This window comes from Protopterus annectens, chromosome 11.part0, assembly GCF_019279795.1.
Source record: "Protopterus annectens isolate FY-2018-M chromosome 11.part0, PAN1.0, whole genome shotgun sequence".
NCBI classification, from domain to species: Eukaryota; Metazoa; Chordata; order Ceratodontiformes; family Protopteridae; genus Protopterus; species Protopterus annectens.
The window spans coordinates 1443445287-1443470284 of record NC_056745.1 but is presented as its reverse complement, the minus strand read 5'-3'; the positions used below and the strand labels follow the sequence as shown (position 1 = coordinate 1443470284).

The 24998-nt window shown below is 42.7% G+C and overlaps 1 protein-coding gene across 2 annotated transcripts in view; it reads right to left on the bottom strand.

Annotated features, from left to right (window-relative positions):
- ING3 (inhibitor of growth family member 3) overlaps nucleotides 1–24998 on the bottom strand; it is a 671267-nt gene that overhangs the window by 124269 nt on the left and 522000 nt on the right. For both annotated transcript variants that reach the window (XM_044088740.1, XM_044088739.1), the window contains one exon: nucleotides 16353–16545. In XM_044088740.1, coding sequence (XP_043944675.1) covers nucleotides 16353–16545 — 193 coding nt within the window. The remainder of the gene's footprint in view (nucleotides 1–16352; nucleotides 16546–24998) is intronic.

Sequence of the window (24998 nt, the reverse complement as noted above, 5' to 3'; positions counted from 1 at the left end):
AAGCCACATTGCAAAGTATGTTTTCCAACTTGTTCAGCAGAAAGCATTACATCCTGTAATTCTTTATTTTCAGCACAGCCAGAAATCAACATCATTTTCTGTTTAAGCAATCCAATAATATGCTGCTGATACTTTAACATATGAAACTGGCAGTTTAAGGCCCTAATGGACAAATTTGCAGAAGTGTATACCTTCTTGCCCCATCTGTCCAGGGCCCTGGAATCTCTATCAGAGAAGGTAGGATTTTTGGCAGTAGTAGCCTTAATGTCTTTGGGTCCCTGTGAAATGGTCTCATGATCCGCAGTAGGATTCTAAAAAAGGAACTTGTGAAAGTCAGATACCCTGTAATACCTATCAGGTTTTCTAGGAGCTGGCGGTAAATAGTCAGGGGCCAGGCTAGATTCCGAGAAGGCATCATCTACAATGTCCAGTACAGGAGGGATAGCTAAAGGCCTGTGTTGAGGTAGGAGTAAGAATTCCCGAAGCCACTTTTTGGAGTCAGAGTAATCCTGGCTTTCCCAGCGGAAATGCTCCCTAAGAGTAAGCAAGGTTTCACCAAAGGAGAAATCCTCTGGAGGGGAAGCAGAGGGAATGAACTCCTCTGCATGAGAATCCTCATAGGTAGATAAGGGCAACTCCTGGCCATCAGAGAAAACAGAAATTTCAGAATCCTGATAAGAAGAATAAGAAGGAAAATCAGTTCCAGATCTCTTAGAGGGACAAGGGTGGCTTCCCTTGATTAGAGTAATAAGGTCTTCAGCCATTCTTATCATTTGTTTTTTAGGCATACGGGCCTGACCATGCAGTCTGGGCGTCGGTTTTCTAGGCATGGATAGAGTTTTAGGCCTTGAAGAAGAAGAAGGCGTCGGTTTAATATGCAAGTCAGTAGGCCTGAATACACCCTCAGAAGGTGGTGCCTGCACAGCGGCTCCGGATCCATCCAAGGTAAAGACATCCGCAGGTTCCACAGACGAAGAAGCATCTCGCAGCATACCGGACTCCGAATGGGTCTCAGTAGAGGCCTGCAAATCTGAGGTAGCGGGTATCAGGGGCTGCGAAAGTACCTCACAGAGTTCTGGCGAACTGGTGACTAGCTTAGGAGAAGCGTTGTTAGCAGCTTTGGACCTATGTGGTCTGTCTTTATCTTTGCGTTTTTTTGAAATGTCAGTAGTTGGGTGGCTTACCGAAGCCATTTCTGGATAATTGAACCCCAAAATATTTAGATGCAAAAATGAACAGACGACGAATAGTTAGAGGTTTGAATAAGGCACAAAACTGACAGCGAGGTACGTCGTGGTCTGGGCCTAAGCAAGGAATGCAGTACAAATGAAAATCTTTATGAGGCATTTGCTTTCCACAAGAAATACAACTGTTTTTTACTGACCGGTTTAGAGCAAGAAAAAGGATCCCCAACGGGGTACTTAGCTTAGTTGAAGACTTCGGATCTGAAACTCGAAAACAAAATTTTCAGGAGTCGGCCGACCGGCACTTGCGAACTGCATCTGCTTCGGGCACTGCACGGCAAGAAAGACTGATGTAATGGCGTCAGCTGCATGCTTTACACCTGTGGCTACCTGACGTCATGGAAGATGAAAAAGCAACTGAAGCAGGACCCAAGACTTTGATAATCAGGCCGACTGAGGGCTATCTGCAAGCAGATAACCCAAATGTAATGACTGCAACAGTGAAACACGAAGAACATCTGACATTTTCAATACCAGCAAATCATAGAGCATTTTCTTTGCTATTGGAATTTCATTCTGCTCCCACTGGAAAACTTCTTTCATCTTAAATAACATTTCAAGAAAGGATAAAGCTTCGTGAAGGAAATCTGTAATCATATTTTCCTCAGAATCAGAATGCTGACTTCAAAGTATTAGTCCAGATAAAATCATTTTAGTTAGCAATCTAAGTGACTCTCTCTCTGATGCCCTCCCTGTGGCAGGAATAAAAAACCTTGATGTTTCAAGTAGTTTACTCAGTTACGTAGATAGCTGGGTGAGAACAAGAACACTCGTCCATCTACCTGCTTAAATGAATAAACTACTTGAAACTTCAACAAAGTGACTTTATTCCACCCACAGGAAGGGCATCAGACAGAGACTGTCTACTAGATCTGTTAAAGTTATTTTACTTGGAGTAACCCTTTGTACTCTGTTTCTTGTTAGTCCTGTCACCATCTGGGTCACAGGTGGGATATCAGACCTGACACAAGCTTTCTGGATTACCTCTGTCTTCAGAATCAGAATGCTCAGACTGTGAAGAAATTCCTGAGGTACCAGCCTCTCCCTGTACTGCCTGCTCCAGTAACTGAAAACCCATGTCAAAAAGACCTCTTCCTTTCCTGTCTGAAAAATCAGACTGCAAGGAAAAAGCACTAGTGAGGTCCTTAGCAAATCCCTGTAAATCCACAGAAATAATAAAAGGAGACTGGAATGCTTTCTCACTACATTCTGCACTCATCAGGCCGATCCCTGAGTATAATGCTCTCATCGTTTAAAACCCATGTTTCTCTTAGAGAGTGGGAATATGCAAATGTTCTGCCTGTCTCTGCATTACTTGCACTTAAAATCACTCATGTTTCTCTCAGAGAGTGGGAATATGCAAATGTTCTGCCTGTCGCTGTGTTACTTGTACTTAAAATCACCCATGTTTCTCTTAAAGAGTGGGAATATGCAAATGTTCTGTCTGTCTCTGCGTTACTTGTACTTAAAATCACCCATGTTTCTCTTAGACAGTAGGAAGAGAGTGGGAATATGCAAATGTTCTGCCTGTCTCTGCATTACTTATACTTAAAATCACCCATGCTTCTCTTAAAGAGTGGGAATATGCAAATGTTCTGCCTGTCTCTGCGTTACTTGTACTTAAAAAATAAAGGCTAAAAATTTCACAGGAATGAATGGCTAGGCATCTAATGATCCTCACAGATCAACAGCCTAGTAAGCACCCATGAGCTTATAGCAATGGAAACCATTATTACTGTTTGTTTTCTTTTCTATTAATGGTTGTGCTGCCACATGTCAGGGAAGAGGCAACAGCAACCGACGCCGGACCAAGACTTTTGGAACTCGGGCCGACTGCGGGTAGCCTGCCGGCGGATAGCCCAAGTGTAATGATTGCAACAGTGAAACACGATGAACATCAGAAATTTAACAAAACAAAAAAGACTGGTATGTTTCTAGGCTATACAAATAGTACCCTTCATGACAAGTTCCATGGTAGTGGCTACCCAAAGAACTTCATACCTCTCTTCCAAATAAAGATCAAGTCATTTCTGAGGAGAGGATAAAACAACTACAGGTTAACCAAAAGAGGATTTCCATTTTATATAGTTTTTATTGATTCTTTAAGTCAGGATATAAACAGACATTCGTATATTGCACACTATGCACACAATAATAAGTATTATACACAAATACCAACTTAATATCTAAGCATTTATTAAAACTTAAAATCTAAGTACTTATTAAAACATCTGAACAAATACATAAAACAAAACAATGCACATGTTAAAAAAGCAATTACCCTAAGCTATATTTTAAATTTGTGAATATAATATCTAACAAAAACATCATCAAAAAAGTTTCTATAAATCCTACTATAATTCTTAACTTTCTCACTGTGCCACTTTCATATTTTCAAAATACCCATTTTCAGCTGGAATTTATAACTAATATCGCTATGAATCTTAGTTTTACTGTGCTCAGATTTCTTTATCACATAAAAAGCAAAGTTAATAAAATCTAAGAACGAATGAGAAGCTGGTTTCTTCCTATTTCTAGTTATAAGTTTTCTTGCTCCAGCTAAAATGCATTAAAAATGGAGATCATACCACTCTAAAAACATCCTGGTATTGTAGCATCAAAGAATGTCAAGTGTCTGACCAAAGAGCTTGCATGAATGACTAACATCTTACTGAAAATTAAGATTCACATTCATAAAACAGGTTGCTCCCAATCAGCTTTTAGCTATTACATTTCCAGCATTTACTGCAATTCACGCAATACTTCTTGCCTATGTTACATGGAGTGTAAAAAGCTCTGTGAACAAATTTCCACATAAGCATTTTCCAAAAAGATAAAATAACAGTCCTGATGGGAGATTTCAGAGTCAATTGGCTGATCTTTCTTATTTAGACAACATTTAGGTTTTAATTCTTTTAATGCTAAACTATTTGCAAACCTTTAAATAAAGGATTTATCAGACCAATTTTTATTAACTGTACATACACACCCTAATGTGTGACAAATAGGAAAAGTAGAAAAAAATCCAATATTTGAATTGAGTTTTTAAAAATATATTTTTTGATTACACTGAATTATAACATACTGGATACAAATTGCTAACATAACGACTATCTTATTATTTACCAAACAGGGTGAGAAAGAGCACCTTTAAATTGATTGCTTTTACTAAACATATATGTACTTCTTTCCAGACAGCATCATATGGCTTGTCTTTTCAGTACATTATAATACTAAATAAAAAAGGTAACGCATGCTGTTTAACTTTAGGTAGGAGCAAATTACATAGAACAAAATGGGAATTGTGGGAACATCACATGCAGAGGAGGAATGAGGTTTATAAAAGAAGGCAGGATTTGAATGAGCTACGTAAAATTTGACTGACAATGACTGGGTAGACTATTAAGTGATGTATAATGGTTGCAACTAAAATTATGCCAACATGGTTTGTTTTCATTTATATAAACGTATGATTGTCTACGTCGTACGTGATCATTTAATAAAAATGTTTCTTGTTATAAAAAAACAAATGCATTTAACTTTAATGAAACCAGTGCCCCTTTCTCATACACTTGCGTGATTTCTACGGGATTCTTAACCTACTGGGTGACCAAAGAAAGTACTAATAAAATATTAATTTGGCTAACCTGCATTCATAAGAGAGGATAATAAAGCATCATCTCCCTCTATTCAGCCACACACTGCACACCGGCACCTTTCAGACACTTTTCATGATAATAATCCTACAATTCTTTACTGAACTGTTCCCAACCTTCCTTTCACTCAGCTTATTTACTAATCATCTATTTCAATGGTTGTCATGTCAGATGCATGATTCATAGGTAGGTAGGTGCTAGGCTATTGGCCCTAGGGCCTGTACAAGCCTAGCCAAAAAGGTACCTTGGCATTCGCCACCCAAGAAAATTATTTTCCTGTGCCCCTATCAAGCAGAACCACAGAAGTGATCCCCGAGGTGAATTTCCTATTACCCGTCCAATCATCGAGATTTTTCTTGAAGAGTGCTAATGAGGAGCTCTGTTTGACATAGATAGGTAGTCTATGGGACAGGAATCTATCTCTCCAGCATGTTCTGTTTATTGTGGTGACAAGGTTTAAGTCCCTAGAGTGTGTAGCTCGGAGAGATTGGGATTTCTTTAAGTGGAGCATGTCCAACAGCTCTGGGTTTGACATAGCTTTGTATGTTAGGCAGAGATCGCCTCTGAGAAGGCGATATGCGACGAAGTAAAGCTGGAGTTTTTTGAGACGGTCTGCGTAAGGCATCTGTTTGAGGCCAGTCATCCTCTTTGTGAGGTATTTTTGCGGCCTTTCCAGTTGTTGCAGATGTCTTGTGAGGTACATACCAAAAGGGGCGTTGTACTCTATAATGGGTCTAATGAGTGATGAGTAGAGGGGAATAATGACCTCTTTTTTTCTGGATAAGAAACCTTTTGTGATGGTGAGCCACGTAGAAGGATTTCCTGACCACTGTGGCGATGTGATTATCAAAAAGAGACTACTGTCCACCTGTGTCCCAAGGTCTCTTATCACACTTTCGGTGTTAAGTAGACTACCACCTATGTGGTAGTTCATGGGTACAGAGTTTTTACCAAAGGGGATGACAATGCACTGTTTGGCATTGAGCTTGAGACCATGTCTTTGACACCAAGCATTTGTCTCAGTGAGGCCCTTCTGTAGGATGTCCACATCGTTAGGAGTTTTGATAATGGCTCCTAGTTTGCAGTCATCTGCAAATTTAGTTAGCCAAAGACCTTCTGTGTTAGCCTGTTCATAGGTTCAAGGTTTATACTAGACTACCTGCCCTGGGGCATTTACAAGCCTAGCCAGAGTGTGTTTGGCTTTCGCCACCCTTTTAGATCGGTTTACTGTGCCTCTTTAGAGTAGGTCACTGAAGATAGCCCTTTTAAGGTTAGTTTACCGTGCCCCTGTCTAGCAGGGACACAGAAGAGATCCCAGGGGTGAACTTATGATCTCCCATCAACTCATCAAGATTATAGGTTCATATACTTCAGAGAAGTAGATACCAAACAGGAGAGGACCCAGGACTGAACCCTGTGGTACTCCACTTGTCATGGTCTGAAGTCTGATTTGGAGTTTGCTACTTTCACAGTGTGGGTTCTGTCAGTAAGCCAGTTGGCAACCCATCTTGTGACATACGGATTTATACCTAGTTTAGTGAGTTTATCTATAATTCCAGAGTGGGGGTGGTGTTGAATGCCTTGGCGAGATCTAGATAGGCTGTGTGAACCACTTTACCCTCATCTATGGCTTTGGTGACTACTTCAAAGAAGTCTATCAGGTTTAGGAGACATGATCTGCCTTTTACAAACCCAAACTGTGTGGGGTCCAGAGTTTGGAGATCTCCAGTGTCTTTGTTTATGAGTTCCATGATGATACGTTCTATGGCCTTGCAGACTAGGCTCGTCAGGCTAATGGTGCGGTAGCTCCCGGAGTCTGTTGTGGCCCCGCCTTTGTGGGGTGGGATAACTGTCACGGTGCGCCATTCAATGGGCACAAAGCCTGAGGTGAGGCTATGACTGAATATGGTACTTAGGTGAGGTGACAGTTCATTCTGTAGTTCATGTAGAAGGCAACCTGGGATGGTGACAGGTCCCATGGTTGCTGTGTTCTTGGCTTTGGAGAGTGAGGTTTTTACCTGTGCAGCCGTGATTACAGGAACTTTGCAATCTTCTGGTATAAAGATGAGCCCTTTAGGGGGTGAGAGGGGGGTAAAGTTAGCACTGAATCTATCTGCCAGGATGTTGGCAATATCAGTTGGTTCTGTATATTTAGTGTAATTGTGCTGTAACTCAGAGCAGATCTGAGTGTTGCCATTGAGATTCTTGACATAGCTATAGAATGCTTTGTGATTGTCTTTAGAATCTGTGGCAATTTTATTTTCATAACTAGCTTTGGAGGATTTTATGAGGGATCTCAGCTTCTTACTGAGGCTGACCAGGGAGTTCCTCCAATCGTGGGATTTTACTCTTTTTTGCAACAGTTTCTTTCTTCCTTCTGTTGTAGAGTTTGTTTATGGCAGAAGACCACCAGATTGGCTTCCTTTTTTTGGAGGATAGCGTCTTGGTTCTGTTAGGGATAGCATGATCCATGCACTCGTGTAAGTGCTTATAAAGTGCATTTGTGTAGGATTCAGCAGTCGTACCTCTATTGTCCATCTGCATGGGTATCGTGAAGTTTGACACTTCTGTCTTAAGAAATGTGAAGTTGGCTTTGGAGAAATTTTTTACGGTTGTTTCTCTAATGGGGGTGGGAGCGGGATGTGGATTTCTAGGGTGATTAGCTTGTGGTCGGATCTGACCAACGAGGAGCTGACCTCTGGTGTGGAACACCGGCCACCCATGTTGGTGATGACCAGGTCTAGGATATTGCTGCCCCTGGTGGGGGCATGGATAAGTTGATCCAAGGCGTGGGAATTGATGATTTCCAGAAAACGTTGAGCAAAAGAGTTGGCACATGAGTAGTTTTCCCAGTTAATGGTAGGGTAGTTGAAATCACCCATTATTAGAGTGTTGGGTTGTACCTTAACATTTTCTAGTGTATCAAGAAAAGAGGAGTGGGAATCCTGGGGCATGGTGGGGGGTCAGTAGCAAGCTACAATCTTGACTGCAGTTTTGCCCAGAGTTAGTTGAACTTGGATAATCTCGGATGCATTATGCTGAGCAACTAGCTTGGAGGTGTGGATATCCTTAATGAATATGGACACGCCTCCACCTTTAGTGTTTCGGTCCAGGTTTGGTGGCCAAAAGGTGTGGTATGAATTATAGCCTGGTAATGCAGGGGTGCTCTCTGGAGCTTTGAACCAGCTCTCTGTCACTGCACAGATGTCAATGTTCTCCATTTTAAGGAGTGCACTGAGTGAGTGCATTTTGAGGTTTAGACTTCTAGCATTGAGTAGCATTACCCTCAGATTTTGCTTGCTTGTACCTGTTACAGTGGTGAATTTGTTATTTGAACCTTGCATAAAAAAAGCACTATAGGGGTGGAAAGAGCCTCTGCCAGTATCCAGAATCCCAAGGGCGACAGGTGCAGGCCATCTCTAGCAAAGCAGCATGGTCTGTTGATCATGTCATCCCAGGCAGACAGATACTGGATTCCCTTAGAATGACACCAGAAGCTTAGCCAATTGTTAAAGTCAATCATTTTGTCCTTGTACTGTGGTATCATTCTGGGTGATGGCAGGATGCTACTCAGGGCTAGGGTCATACCTACCTGGGCTACAAGATCGGAGAGCTCCTCCATGTCTCTTTTCATGTAGTCCAGGGAGTGCCTCAGGTCATTCACACCAACATGGACAATGACAGAGTCATACTTGTACTTGTTGTGGAGTGACCTGAGTGCGTGCGTTATGTGGCGGATCCTGGCATCTGACAGGCAGCTGACAGTAACGTTTTCCTTGTTTAGCCTGGTGAGTGGAACATCAGTGGGCCTGACTACAGAGTCACCTATGACTAAAGTGTTGGGTACGTTATGCCTTATGGGCTGTAGTTGAGTGGCACACTGAGTATGTGGGCTATGTGTCATTTGGGTTGTGCTGGGGGGGGGGGGAGGTTGCTTGCATTTCTGCTTTGGAGGTCTCTGTTGTTTGGGTAGATTTGTACCGAGAGCCTCCGCGAATGTAGGTGTGTGTTTTGGTGGTGTAGGTTTTGAGGGACTATGTGATGAGTGTGGTGCGGTGCAAATGTTTACCTTCTCCTCTTGACTGTCTAGGCCAGTCTTTGGTGAAGAGAGCTTTGCTTCCAGTTTGGCTATATAAGTGCATCTCTCACAGGTCGTAGTGTTGGGTGGTAAAAGGAGAGGGTTGTCTGTGTACGTGAGGTAATTGCTGCATTGTCCCAAGATGCCCAGATTCATCAGGTAGACAGGAGAAAACACCGGGAGCTGACCTTTAGACATGCCTGAATAGGTGCTTATGTATTATGCACTAAAAACTGTTTTCCTCTAGACAAGTGAGGAAAGTTGAGTGCTGCAGTTATTTGCAACTTATTTAGTGCTTACAATGAGTTCTGAACAAGTGCTGAGATCAAAGAAACAGATGAGTGCTAAAACTAAAAAGCTGGCTAGTTGCAAGTGAAATTTTGAAGAACAGACTTTATGGCGCCAGGAATAGCTTAACCCCAGTTAAGGGGGGGGGGGGATCACAAACAGTCCTGGACACAGCAAATCCGTATCTGGGCAAGACCTTCCACAGGAAAGGGGGGAAGCAAGCTTAGAATTTTTTTTTCCCAGTAAAGTGGAAATGGAGAAAGTTGGAATAGTAGTTAATTCAACGTTAAGAATCTGAGTGGGTTGGCCTTCACAAATGTTCTCTATTAGATTGAGTGAGCTAATGACACTAGACTGGGAGGAGTGTCACAGATCAAATATACAGTATGGGCGGGCAACTGCAAAGCCACCAAGTATAACAACACACAACACTAGGGAGGGTGGATGGGAAAAGTACAGTTGTGTACCTACCATAAATGTAGATGTTCGAGTGTATTCACTGCTGCAGTCATTACAATTGGGTTATCCTGCTGGCAGGCTACCCGCAGTCGGCCCGAGTTCCAAAGTCTAGGTCCGGCGTCGGTTGCTGTCGCCTCCTCCCTGACGTCAGTGCGCCAGGGGTATAAAAGATGCAGCCAACACCATTTTCTTCAGTTTTTCTTGCCCCAGATGTCAGGTGCCCCTAAAATGGTAGGCTAAATTATGCCAATAAGCATGCATGCACAAAAAACAACTTTTCCTTCATCTACAAGCAAATACACCACATAGGTTGTATAGAATAGAGAAGTACAGATAGGCCCCAGCAAACAAAAAAGGGGGATGGTGGGAGGGTAACCTGGACTGCAACAGTGAATACACTCAAACATCTACATTTATGGTAGGTACACAACTGTACTATGTTCATCGTGTTTCACTGTTGCAGTCATTACAATTGGGTTGAATCCCAAAGCTAAGGTTGGGAGGCTGGTGCTAAATTGGATTAGGAGAGGCTATCAGGCCCTGCAGAACTGCAGTGGCAAAGCCTGCCCTGGATTTAGAGTAGAGAGGTAAGTGATAGTGCTTTGTAAAAGTATGCACTGAACTCCAAGTTGCAGCCTCTAAGATGTCTTTGGTTGGTACTCCTCTGAAGAAGGCTGCTGAAGTGGTTGCTGCTCTGGTTGAATGTAGCCTAATGCCCTTAGGCATTGATTTGCCCTGCTGTGAATAGCAGAAACAAATGCAATGGCTGATCTACTTTGAAATAGTCCATTTTGAGATAGGCTTTCCTTGTGATGCTGCAGCATATGCCACCAGAAGTTGTTCAGTCTTTCTGAAAGCTTTGGTTCTGTCCAAGTAGAAGCGTAGCTGTCTGTGAATGTCCAAAGAATGCAGAATTTTCTCACCCTTATTCTGTGGGTTTGGATAAAAAGTAGGCAAATTAATTGTTTGGTTAAGGGCCACACTGGACACTACCTTAGGCATAAATGTAGGGTTTGTCCTCAGAGAAACCCTGTCAGGATGGAAAATGATAAAAGATTCCACAGCCATGAGTGCCTGTAACTCTGAGACTCTTCTAGCGGAGGTTATTGCTAGGAGTAGAGCTGTTTTCCAGGATAAGAATTTTATATCAGCTGCAGAGGCTGGCTCAAACGGAGGCAATGTGAGTTTATCCAAGACATAGTTGAGGTCCCATGCAGGGATTGGTGCTCTTCTTGGAGGTCTTATGTTTTTGGCCCCTCTGAGGTACTGCCTTAGTAACGGATGAGAAAAAATAGGAGGTTCTGTATTGTAATGAGCTGAAAAGGCAGAGGCATGAATTTTAATTGATGAAAAGGAAAGGCCTTTATCCAAGCACAGAATCTCTTCCATTTTTCTGCATAAGATTTTCTGGTGCTAGGCCTCCTGGCCTCCAAAATAACATCCATCACTGCTTTAGAGAAAGGTGTGTCTTGAGAGGCTATATTACCTGCCATGCTGCCAGGTTTAAGGTCTTGAGTTGGCTGTGCAGTATCTGACTGTCTTGTTGGGTCAATAAGTGAGGAATTTGAGGTAATGTCCAAGCTGGGCATTGAGACAAGCTCTTTAGGATTGGGTATCAGTGCTGGCGGGGCCAGTCTGGCACAACCAGTATCATTTTTGTTTTCTCTTGTCTGACCTTGAGGAGTACCTTGGGGAGGAGAGGCAGAGAAGGAAATGCATATACTGTTAGATTTTTCCAGCTGAAAGATACAGCATCCACTTTCCATGCTTGCTTGTGATAAGTCCTTGTGCAGAATCTCTGTAGTTGGTAGTTGTGAGGGGAGGCAAATAGGTCTATGTCCGGGCATCCCCAGGTCCTTGTTATCATGCTGCAGACTTGTGGATCCAATTTCCACTCATGGGGATCCCTTAGGTTTCTGCTTAGTTCGTCTGCCAGAGTATTTGTCCTTCCTGGTAAGAATTCTGCTTGCAGATGTACTTGGTAAGTCAATGCTGTGTTCCACAAGTTCATGGCTAGCCTGCAGAGGGGGTAGGAATATGTGCCTCCCTGCTTGTTTATGTACCACATGACTGTAGTATTGTCCATCTTTATTAGTAGTTGTCCTGGATGAAGTAGATCCTTGAAGGCTGTCAGGGCATTCTGAACAGCTAGCATCTCTTTTTGATTGATATGTAGATGCATTTGACTTGCGGACCATGTGCCCTGAATACATCTTCCTGCCATATGGGCCCCCCAGGCGTAATCTGATTCATCTGTTGTCAATGTCTGCCTGGCTGTGGGTAAGGTGAATGGCTGTCCCGTGTTGTGCTGACAGGCTTTTGCCCACCATCGAAACTCCTGTTGCAGGCAGGGAATGAGGGTAATTATTGTTTCCAGGCTGTGGCAATGTTGAGTCCAAACACTTTTTAGATACCATTGAAGTTTCCTCATATGCAGTCTTGCATATGGAATTAGCAGAATGCAGGATGCCATGAAACCCAAGGCCTGCAGAATTTTTCTTGCAGATAACTGGGTCTTTGTTGCCAACATTTTGAAATAAGTAGTCAGTTGTCTGTGTTTATCTGGCGTGAGATAAGTCATCTGGGCAGATGTATTTAAGCTTGCACCCAGGAATATTATCTCTTGAGAGGGTACAAGTTTTGATTTCTTCTCGTTTACTGTGTACCCTAGACTTGTTAGTAATCTTTTTACAAACGCCAGATGCTGTAGTAGAATGTACTTGTTCTCCGCTTGAATAAGGCAGTCGTCCAAGTAAGGATATATTTGTATTCCTCTTTGCCTGCAAAATGCAATTACTGGTGCCAGGCACTTTGTGAAGACCATGGGAGCAGTAGATAAACCAAAGGGCAGTGCAGAGAATTGGTAGTGCATTGAGCCAGCTTTGAATCTAAGGTATCTTCTGCATGTTTATCTGATTGGGACATGCAGGTATGCCTCTTTTAGATCTTAAGTCACAAGCCAAGCCTTCTTGTCCAACATGGGCAGAAGCTGCTGTAGAGTCAACATTTTGAATTTTGGAAAATCCAGATATGTGTTTAGAATAGATAGGTCCAGTACTGGTCTCCAGGCTTTGTCTTTTCTGGGTACCAAGAACAGTCCTGAATAGAATCCTTGTCCCTGCTCTTGCTCTGGTACTTGTTGAATGGCCCTCATGTCCATGAGGGATGAAACTTGTTTTTGTGCCTCTGCCCATTGATTGCATGGCAGGTCTGGCATACCGTTTAGCCTTGGCAGGGTGTGAAAGTGGAACCTGTAACCTTGTGAAACTATATTTAGAACCCATTTGTCCTGGGCGATCATGTGCCAATTTGGTAAAAAAAGTGTTAGTTTTCCCCCCAAAGGGGCTGCCAAAAGATAAGTGTTTGGTGCTGGAACTGGAAAGCCATTGAGACTGTTTCCTGTATGGCTGTGATTTTGATTTTTCCTCTCCACTCTTGGGAGGTAGAAGCACCCCATTGTTTAGGCCTGTATGAGCCTTGGGGCTGTGATCTGCCTCTGGGGTGTCTGTATCTGCCCCTTTGTGGTCAATCTGACACTGGAAAGGACCAATTATTTGTAGGCCAGATCCTGTTAAATCTGGGAGGCTGTACCTGCAAGAAATCCTTGACTGTTTGCATAGATTTAGCCTTGTCCTCCATTTTCTTCCAACACCTCTTCTGCTTTAACACCAATCAAAGTATCATGTTGTAATGGAGAATCTAATAGTTTTGCTTTAACATGATCAGGCAAATTCTGTTCTTTTAAACAAGCATGCCTCCTAATGACAGAACCTGTAACAGCGGCCTTGCAGGAGGCCTCAAGAGAATCAAAACCACATTGCAAAGTATGCTTTCCAACTTGTTCAGCTGCGTGCAATAAATCCTGCATTTCTTTACTGTCTGCACATTCTGTATTTGCTGACATTTTCTGTTTAAGCAAAGATATAAGATATTGCTGATACTTAAGCATATGAAATTGGCAATTTAAGGCTCTTACAGCCAAAGCAGCAGAGGTATAAATTTTTTTGCCCCATCTGTTTAGGGCCCTAGAATCCCTATAAGAGGGGATAGGGTTTTTTGCAGTAGAAGCCTTGACCCCTTTGGGATCCTGAGAGATGGTTTCTGGGTCAGCTGCAGGGTTCTTATAGAAAAATTTATGTGAATCAGGAACCCTATCGTATCTGTCTGGCTTAACAGGGGCTGGTGGTAAAGAGTCTGAAGAAAGACTGGACTCTGAAAATACATCATCTACAATGTCTAAAGCAGGTGGGATAGCAAGGGGCCTGTGCTGGGGCAATAAAAGGAAGTCTCTGAGCATTTTCTTGGATTCTGAGTAATCTTGGCTCTCCCACTGGAAATGCTCCCTCATAGTATGCAGTGTCTCCCCAAAAGAATAATCCTCAGGAGGAGAGGCTGAAGGGATAGATTCTTCAGCATCAGAATCCTCATAGGGAGGAATAGAGTAATCCTTTTCAGAGGAGGAATCAGAGGAAATGGAAACCTGGTCTGAAGATTCATATTCTAACTCTTGCCTAGGCCTCTTATCAGGAGGGGGATGGGAACCCCTGATCAAAGTAATAAGTCTTCGGTCATTTTAAGCATCTGCATTTTAGGCATGGAGGCCTGTCCAGGTGAATGCTGTACTTGTTTCTTTGTCTTTAGAGCTGCTTTAGTCTTTGCCTTTGTAGCTGAAGTAGGTTTCACATATAACTGTGTAGGCCTGAAAACACCCTCAGAAGCCGATGCCTGCTCAGCGGCTCCGGACCCATCTGAGGGGATAGTTTCTGAGTGTCCAATACCTTGAGTTTCCAGAGGCCTAGTCGGCTCCACGTGGGAGTCGGTAGCGGGCATCAGGGGCTGCGAAAGTGCCTCACTGCGAGCCGGAGACAGGCCTAGAAGAAGCCTCATCGTCAGTTTTGGATCTCGGATGCCTGTCCTTTTCTTTTCGTTTTTTGTAAACTCTAGTAGTCGACTGATCTGACGGCATTATATAATTAAATCTTCTGCCAAAGTAAAAGAATGCAAAATCGTACCGACGCTTAATAGTGCGTTGGTTAAATCTAGCACAAAACCGACAACTAGCAACGTTATGGTCAAGCCCTAGGCAAGGAATACAGTAAGAATGAAAATCCTTATGAGGTATTTGCTTCCCACAAGAAATACAGTAACTTTTTCTGACATCGGTCTGGAGCAAGAAAAATATTTCCCCAACGGGGTACTTAGCTTTAATGAAGACTTTGGATCTGAAATTCGAATTTGAAAAACTCAGGAGTCGGCCGACCGGCACTTGCGAACTGCTTTTGATTCGGGCACCGCGCGGCAAGAAAGACTGAAGAAAATGGCGTTGGCTGCATCTTTTATACCCCTGGCGCACTGACGTCAGGGAGGAGGCAACAGCAACCGACGCCGGACCTAGACTTTGGAACTCAGGCCGACTGCGGGTTGCCTGCCAGCAGGATAACCCAATTGTAATGACTGCAACAGTGAAACATGATGAACATTTACAGTTCCTTGCTGTAGCCACTAAATGAAAGTTTTAAACAGATCAAGGAGCAGACTCGAGAATGCTTTTAACTGTAAACAGACAATTATCAAAAATGCACAGAAAAGCTCGGATAGAGCACTCACAAACAGAAAATACAACTCTCAGTATGAAAAAGCAGCAGTTTACACTTAAGTAATGTTAAAACAGTATAAAACAGTACATAAATGCAGTGAAACAATAAAAAGTTTTATAACAGTGCAAAATGCAGATCAACTGTATAGCACAATTATAAGCGTTTCAGAAGTGCAGTTCAGTGAAAAAAGTGTAAGAAATAACATCCTGCTCTTGGAATCTTAAGGAATTTCCACTTATGCAATGCAATCCAGAGCCTGAGCCATATGATCCAACTACTTTTTGTACAGGCACCTCTACTTATTTCCCTGGTGTTGCCTCTCAAACTTGTCTTTTTACCTTGCTCCTCCTGCATAGTGCTGTATTACTATCACTTCCACCAACATATTACTTAAATTCTTTTTTCTTCAAACCGCTTTTTAAGGCATGCTCTTGCAAATGACTTTATCTCTTCTTTCTTTCCACTTTCTTTGTTTGAAGCATTGTTGCACTTGTGTTATACTTTACTCAGGACTTTTTCTAAAATCTCTGTTCATGTCTTACTATGTGCTTTATTTGCATTCATTCTACTAAACTATTTGAAGTCACTGTAACTTTACTTATCTTACTTTCTGCACCTTTTGTACATCTGTTATACACTTGTAACTTCTCGCCTCAAGCCTCTGCTGAGAAGGGGCAACTTATGCCTAGATGGACAGTCATACCTTGTCTTACTATTTTTTAATCCAGGCGGTCACTGAAAATTTGCAGGTCTTGGCATCCTGTCCATCATTACCCAAAACTGAACTGGATTCAGCTCTTCAGAGTAATAAAGACAAACTGGAATAAACATGTTGACATACACAGTACATCTGATACGACTTACAACTTACTAAGCAGAAAAAACTCGGGAAGAAAAAAGCACCTATATTTTGAATGTAAAATATAACAAATCAGTGCTCACTAATATTAGACACACTGTCGGTACAGCACAGAACTCACCAGATACAGTTAATAAAACATAAAAAAAATAAGATAAAACGGAAACGTACTTGGTTGCAAATACAGTATCGCGGTTCATTTGGATCATATGTCCAATCGACCTGACTATTACTTTCAGACTCTGGAAGCACTGCAGTTTGTTGAGTAAGTTCTTGAGCTAGAGCTGATGATGAAGAGCAGGAAGACAGTGATGATGATAATGAAGATGAAGAAGACTGATGATTTGAAGACTTGTGGTTACTTCTGGAATAAAAAATATAAATAAAAGCACTTCAATCAGTTACCCAAGTTTTTAGTTATTAGAGCAATAGGTTTGTTGTCAGCATACATTTTACATGGTATTAAAAAAGTCACAGACAACACCCTGACCCACAAAGCGAGGTGTCACTGTTTACAACAACTAACAGTTATACAGCTGAATGTGACCTTACTAGTGCCTCCAAATCAATTTTTACAGGCTGTAGAACAATTTACAAACAATCCCTTAAAATCCAATTCTGATAATTTACTGTGATTTTTTTTAAAAGCTTATGTATACCTGTGTTGACAGTTCTCTCAGTAACTGTCAGAAGTCTGACAATTCATACAGCATCATGGACTATTCCAGCAAATCAAACTTAAAAAATACTTTCCTCAAAGAAAATGTGTCATGTTTTGGAGTTTTAATGAGATTGTGACTGGGTGGTCTGTCTGAATAAAATCTACATTAATCAGCAACAGACTGATGAAAATATAGGAATCTATGTGAGTTACAAAATTAAAATTATGAACATCAAGACATTTTGACCCTTTAGAGCTGTCACAGGTTCAGAGGTGTTTAGATTCATAGGCGTTTATTACACTAATGACCACAAGGGCCTTTTTAAGCCTAGCCATGCATACCAAATCTCTAACAAGTTCTGCTATCCTTGTTAAGTGTAAACAGGGGCTTGGAAGATAAAACATTTACAAGCAAGAGGCCTGGGAGATGAACCATTTACAGGCTGCCTTGTGGCGATGTGATTTTAAAGGAGAGACTGCCTAGTTTTAGTCCATGGTTCTGACACCAGTTGTACATCTGTGTCAGCCTTTCCTGGTGAACACCTGTGTCAGTGTGAGATTCAATGACAGCTCTTAATTTGCAATAATCTGCAAATGTAGTCAGCCAGAGGCCAATGACATTGGCCTTGACTTCAGAGAGGTTTATGCCAAAATGGAGTAGCCCCAGGACTGGCCCCTTTGTAGAGGTAGACTCCCCAATTCTGACTTCCTGGGTCCTGTCTGTGAGCCAGCTGGCTATCCACTAGGTGACATAAGGGTTTGTACCTACATTCTTGAGTTTGTCATCAATGCCCAAGTGGGGTATGGTGTCAAATGCCTTGGCCTGGTCAAAGTAGGCAGTGTGAACTATTCTGCCCTCATCCATTGCTTTGGTGACCTTCTCAAAGAAGTCCACCACGTTCAGTAGGCACGATCTGCCCTTGACGAAACCAAACTGGTCCAGTGTCTGGAGGTTTCTTATGTCATTAATGATCACTTCCATGACAATTCTTTCCATGGCTTTGCATAAGAGACTACAGAGACTTACAGGTCTGCAGTTTCCAGGGTCTGTAGATGGCCCACCTTTGTGCAGAGGGATGACTGCTGCTCTTCTCCATTCATGAGGCACAAAGCCTGCTTAGAGGTTACAGTTAAATAGCAATTCCAGAGGGCCTGATAGGTCACATTTCATGCTACTTAGAAGGCACCCTGGGATACTGTCTGGGAACCACTAATGCAGTGTTCTTGGCCTAAAGTATTAAGGACCTGTTCCCTAGCGAGAGCAGTGACAGCAGGGGGAGTTATATCTGATGGTATTTCCTGAGGGAAGGTTAAGGGGAGAGAGGGGCAAAGTTGGAGCTGTGTTTGCTGGCCAGTAAGTTTGCTATAGCTTCTGGCTACGTATACAATGAGCTTTGCAAACAATTGTGTATTGCCTTTGAGGTTGTGGGCATAGCTAAAGAATGCTTTGTGGTTGTCCCTCACCTGGGTGGCCAAATTTACCTCAAATCTGGCTTTGGTAGACTATTTGTTTTCTGAGTTGTTGGTTTAGTTTGATGAGAGTGCTTTTATCCTGCTGGGTGCTGCACCTCCTAATTTTTGCCATAATTTTCTTCCTTTTGTTATATAGTTTATTGATGTTGTGATTTCACTAGGGTGGCTTGTTTTCTGAGTTAGTTCTGTACTACTTCTTGGTGGGTACAGCTGTCTCTATGCAGTTATTAACATAAAAACAGATTTTCTGTGAACAGTTCTGCATAGGCAGCAGTGTTCTCAGGCTTTACGGGGACTTGAAATTTCGCCAGGTTATCACTTAGTAGTAGGAAGTTAGCCTTAGAGTAGTTCATGAATATTCCAGGGTTAGCTGGGGTTCCAGGTTTTATTTTTACTTCAGAGGAGACCATTTTGTGGTCTGACCTTACCAGAGAAGACATTACACTGTGGGGGGAGGGGTGTACAGCACTCTCTCGTAATAGTGAGGACCACATCCATTATTGTTGTACCCCTGGTCTGTGTACTAGCAATCTGGTCCAGGGAGTGTGTGTTTACAAAATCCAGGAATCTCTGTGCCTGTACATTTGGTGTCATATACGATTCCCAGTTAATAGTGGGGTAATTAAAGTCACCCATGAATATGACATTGGGTTGGATGGTGATTGTTTCCAATGGTATGGGTTTCCTGGGTCATACAGGAGACCTATAACTTGCAAAAAACTGGTATTGGATTTTGCCTATGATGATGCACAAGTGCACTGTTCTGTCTTTTTACAGCCTTGAGGTATACTTATTTCTGATGTAAATCGAGACACCTCTACCTTTAGTCCTGACCTGTGTAGCAGATGGTTTAAATGTGTGGAAGGCACTCTAACCTTGCACTGTTGCTGCGCTCTCCCCGGCTTTAAACAATGCGTCAGTGACCACCAGACGTCAGTGTTCTCTAGGGTGAAGAGAGCTTCTAGGGAGTGGTGTTATTTGCTTAGACTTGTACCATTGAGCAGTAACACCTTTAGATTTTCTTGGTTTTGATTTGCTATGTTGGAAGTACTTTCAGTTTGGAATTGCCAAAAAAGGCACTATGGGGGAAGACAATGTTTCAGCTAATATTCCAAAGCCTAGCATGGAGAAGTGCAGACCATCCCTGGCAAAGCTGTTTGGGCTGTTGATCATCTCCCTCCATGCTGACAGATGCTGCACCCCTTAGAATGACTCCAGAATCTAAGGCAATTATTAAAGTCATTCATCTTTTGTTCACATTGTGGCATCATCCTAGGAGAAGGTAACATGCTTCTCAGTGCTAGGTTCACACCTGCATGGGACACACATTAAAAGGGCTCCATGTTTCTCTCCATATAGTCTAGGGAGGTGCATCTCAGGTCATTTACAACCACATGGACTATGACTGAGTCATACTGCTACTTGTAGTCCAATGACCTGAGTCTGTGCGTAATGTGGCAGATCCTAGCCCCTGATAAGCAACTGACCATGACTTTCTCCTTACTCAGCCTAGTGACAGGGACATCAATGTGTCTCATGATGGAGTCTCCAATGATCAGAATGTTGGATTGTGTAGTGGCTTGCCTTATGGGCTTAGAAGTAGTGGGCCCATGAGATGTGACTGAGCAACCTATTTGTCCCTAGAGGAGTGGTTCCAGCCCAGCAACTTGTAGTTTATTGGCCATTTTGGGTCAATTCCTAGCTCTTTTCAACCCCCTGCTATAAAGCCCGCTTTAGCGCGTTTTTGCACTTGTATACGACTCAGCACAGCTCCTCGTGGTGTCCTGCAGAGTTCTACAAGCAGAATAGAATGAAAGAGTGACTTTCCTTGATTTATAAGTCTTTTTTTCTGGCTTTCTTTTTGACTACTGTATCTCGACTGCATTTCGCCTAAAAACCCTTGAAATCAGCTCTGCATATTGTTTATACTGTATTTGTGTTGCTTCTAAACTGTTTGCACTTTTGAAAGTTAGTTTTTTTTAATTTAACTGTTAGGCTAACACACTCAAGTGCGCTAGCCGTTTTAAAGCATTTATTGTTTGTTACTGTTTCTTTTTCTTCTGTCTCTGAAAAAAAGAAAAAACAAAATACATCCTTGTTTTCCCGCCTTACTGAACTAGAATAGTCCAGTCTTCAGATTTTGCTGATCTCTGGGCTTTGTCATAGTTCCTGTGCTATCCATATCCTTATTTGGAAAAGAGGAAGCTTCTTTGTTCACCAGTGGGAGTGGGGAGCACTGAGCAACCTATTTGTCCCTAGAGGAGTGGTTCCAGCCCAGCAACTTGTAGTTTATTGGCCATTTTGGGTCAATTCCTAGCTCTTTTCAACCCCCTGCTATAAAGCCCTCTTTAGCGTGCTTTTGCGCGAATTAGCGCAAAGTTGCTCATAGAGCAGCATCGGGCAGCGCCGGTTAATCAAGTTTAAACTATTTCTGGCTCCGAAAAGTCTTCTCTTCAATTTTTCCCTTAGAACTGCTCTACTTGCAATCTAAACAGTCTATTATCTACCTGAAAAGCCCAGCACTTGCTCCTAAAGCATTTTTATACAGGTAAAGCACTCAAACAAAAAGAAAGTACTTCATTCACCTAAATTCCCTTGAGTACCCATTTCCCTATAGGTCCTTTCTGACTCAGTTACACAGCAATCCTTTACACTATGCTAGCATGTCGAAGGGTCAGTTTCTGGCGTCTTCTCCAGTTCAGCTGGTGAATCTGGGAATCCTGAGGCAATGTTACAATTGCCTCATGTACACAGACAACCCTCTCCTCCTCCCAACAAATACAAATATATGTGAGAGATGCAACTATATAGCCAAACTGGAGGCTGAGCTCTCTCAACTCAGTACTGGCAAAACCAGTCAGGAGGAGAAGGTAACCACGCACACCACAAACCCAGTCTCACATAGACCTATCAAAAAGTACAGTTGTGTACACCTACCATAAATGTAGATGTTCGAGTATCTTCACTGTTGCAGTCATGACTGTAGGGTTCTCCCCTGCCGGCAGGCAGCCCTCGGTCAGCCAGAATCCCAAAGTCTGGGTCCGGCATCAGCTGTTCAACCATGCTCCCTGACGTCAGAGCGCCAGGAGTACAAAGCTGACAGCTGACGCCATCTTCTCCAGTTTTTCTTGCCCCAGATGTCAGGAGTCCCAAAATGAAAAAGGTCCTATAACCTTTGCAAATACACCTCAGAAGAATGGTGAAAAAAAAAGAAATACACAAAAGTAAAAATAAGAGGGGGGGACAGGATGGAGGGAATCCCAGACTGCAACAGTGAAGACACTCGAACATCTACATTTATGGTAGGTGTACACAACTGTACTATGTTCATAGTGTTTCACTGTTGCAGTCATGACTGTAGGGTAGAATCCCAAAGCTGAAAGAAAGGGAGGTGGTCATAAAGAGGAAGGGGCAGCTAAAAGGCCCTGCAAGACTGCAGAGGCAAAGCCTGCCCTAGACTTAGAGTAGAGAGGTAGATTGTAGTGCTTAGAAAAAGTATGCACTGAACTCCAAGTTGCAGCTTCCAAAATGTCCTTGGTAGGAACTCCCCTGAGGAAGGCCGCAGAAGTGGCAGCAGCTCTGGTGGAATGAGTCCGTATACTCCCTGGGATTTGCTTTCCATGGTGAGAATAACAAAATCTGATTCCATAAACAATCCATTTAGAAATGGTCTGTTTTGAAATGGCTTTACCTTGGGAACTTGAAGCATAAGAAACAAACAATTGTTCCGATTTTTCTGATGTCCTTGGTTCTGTTCAGGTAAAAACATAGTTGTCTGTGTACATCCAAGGAATGTAAGATCCTTTCCCCTTTATTTTGAGGAGTGGGGAAAAAGGTTGGCAAAGTGGATAGTTTGATTTAAAGCCACTTTGGAAACCACCTTAGGCATGAAGGTAGGATTAGTCCTCAAAGATACCCTGTCTTGATGAAAAATAATATAAGGTTCCACAGCCATAAGAGCTTGTAACTCTGAAACTCTCCTGGCAGAGGTCAGGGCTAACAGGATAGCTGTCTTCCAAGATAAAAACTTGATGTCAGAAGAGGCAGCAGGCTCAAATGGAGGCAAGGTTAGTTTTTACAAAACATAGTTGAGATCCCAAGCAGGAATGGGAGGAGATCTAGGAGGTCTTAAGTTCTTAGCTCCTCTGAGAAACTGTCTCATGAGCTGGTGGGAAAAGATGGGAGGGTCTGTATTATAATGAGCAGAAATAGCAGAAGCATGTATCTTAATGGAAGAGAAAGAGAGACCCTTATGTAAGAGATCTGTCAAGTAAAGTAAAATTAAAGTAATGTTAGGAAGAAGAGGATCAGAATCCTGAGCCTGCATCCAGGAACAAAATCTTTTCCATTTTCCTGCATAAGATTTTCTAGTGCTAGGACGTCTGGCTTCTAAAATGACATCCATAACCTGCTTGGGCAGTAAAGAAGAAATCAAAGGCCCTGGATTAACCAGGCCACCAGGCTGAGAGTTCTGACATGAGAGTGTAGAACCTGATCCTGATGTTGGGACAGAAGGTTCGGAGACTGAGGTAAAACACAAGGGGGCTCCAGGCATAGGTTTTTTAGAGTTGGATACCAAAACTGCCGAGGCCAATTTGGCGCCAGCAAGATTATCATCTTGGGTTTGTCATGTTTTATCTTCAATAAAACCCGTGGAAAAAGAGGAAGAGGCGGAAAGGCATATCCCGAAAGGTTCCTCCAACTGAATGACAGGGCGTCCACTTTCCAAGCTTCTCTGTGGAAAGTCCTGGTGCAAAAAATTCTGTAGTTGATGATTGAGATGGGATGCAAAGACATCTATGTGAGGACATCCCCAGACTGCTGTTATCATCCTGAATATTTTGGTGTCCAGCATCCACTCATGTGGATCCGAAAGGTTTCTGCTCAGACTGTCTGCCAGGAAGTTCTGTTTCCCTTCTAGAAACTGAGCTTGAAGATCCAGATTGCAAGCTAGAGCTGTGTTCCATAGATCCATGGCTAGTCTGCAAAGGGGGTAGGAATGAGATCCCCCTTGCTTGTTTATGTACCACAAAACTGTGGTGTTGTCTGTCCGTATTAGCAGTTGTCCTGGTTGTAAAAGATTACTGAAGGCCAATAGAGCTTTCTGAACGCCAACATTTCCTTTAAATTGATATGCAGGTGCTTCTGATCTTTTGTCCAAAGGCCCTGCAAACAATTGCCCTGAAAATGGGCTCCCCAAGCATAATCCGAGGCGTCCGTGGTTAGAATCTGATTGGCAGGAGGCAGACGGAAGGGTTTCCCTTTGTTTAGAGCACATGGCCTGGACCACCAAAGAAATTCCTTTTGAAGGCAAGGAAGGACGGAGATCAGTATGTCTAAACTGTGGCAATGCTGAGACCATACACTTTTTAGGTACCACTGTATTTTCCTCATGTGTAGTCTTGCATATGGTACGAGAAGGATGCAGGAGGCCATGTAACCCAAAGCCTGCAGGAATTTCCTTGCAGATAGTTGAGTTAGAGTTGCCAAGGTTCTGAAAGTTGAAGCCAGCTGTAATTGTTTTTCGGATGTCAGAAATGCCATCTGGGTTGTGGTGTTTAGAAGTGCACCCAGAAAAGTTATCTGTTGTGATGGTGTCAAATTTGACTTTTTTATGTTTACAGAGAATCCCAGGAACTTAAGGTGGTTCTGTACAAATTCTAGATGCTGGGGTAAGACATCCTTGCTGTCTGCTTGAATTAGACAATCGTCCAGATAAGGGTAAATTTGAATTCCCTTGAGTCTGCAGTAAGCTACTACTGGAGCCAGGCATTTGGTGAAGACCCTGGACGCAGTAGATCATCCAAAGGGCAGCGCAGAGAATTGAAAGTGCCTCGATCCGGCCTTGAACCGGAGGTATTTTCTGCGATCCTGCCTGATGGGAATGTGTAAATATGCCTCCTTTAAATCCAAAGTTACCATCCATGCATCTTTGGACAGCACTGGAAGTAGCTGCTGTAGAGTAAGCATCTTGAATTTTGGAATCTCTAGAAAGGTGTTCAAGACCGACAGATCCAGAATGGGTCTCCATGAGTTTTGCTTCCTTGGGACTAGAAAGAGTCTTGAGTAAAAACCTTTTCCCATCTCTGAAAGAGGAACCAGTTCTATGGCATTCATAGCCAAAAGAGCTTCCACCTGGTTTAAGGCCTCCGTCCATTGATGTTTTGGAAGGTCTGGCCATCCGCTTGGCCTTGGCAAGGTATGAAAATGGAATTTGTAACCTCTTAAAACCAAATCCAAAGCCCAATTTGTCTTGGGTTATTTGAGTCCAATTTTGATAAAAAAAGAGAGAGTTTTCCTCCGTGAGGGGCTTCCAGGCAAGAAGTTCCTGTAGCCCAACAGAGGGAGTCATTGAGTTTGTTTCCTTTGAGATTGTGACCTGTCCTCTCCTCCCCTAGGGGTGGAAGCAGTCCACTGTCTTGGTCTATAAGCAGCTTGTGTTTGAGGCCTCCCTCTGGAGCGTCTATACCTACCCCTCTGAGGCCTGTCTGTTGGGAAAGGACCAATTTTTTTAAGGCCAATTCCTGCTAAATCTAGGTGGCTGTACTTGTAAGAAAAACTGTTTGCATGGATTTCGCCTTATCCTCCATCTTTTTAATCACCTCTTCAGCTTTTGATCCAAACAAGACATTATGCTGAACAGGAGCATCCAATAGTTTAGCCTTTACTTGTTCAAGTAAATT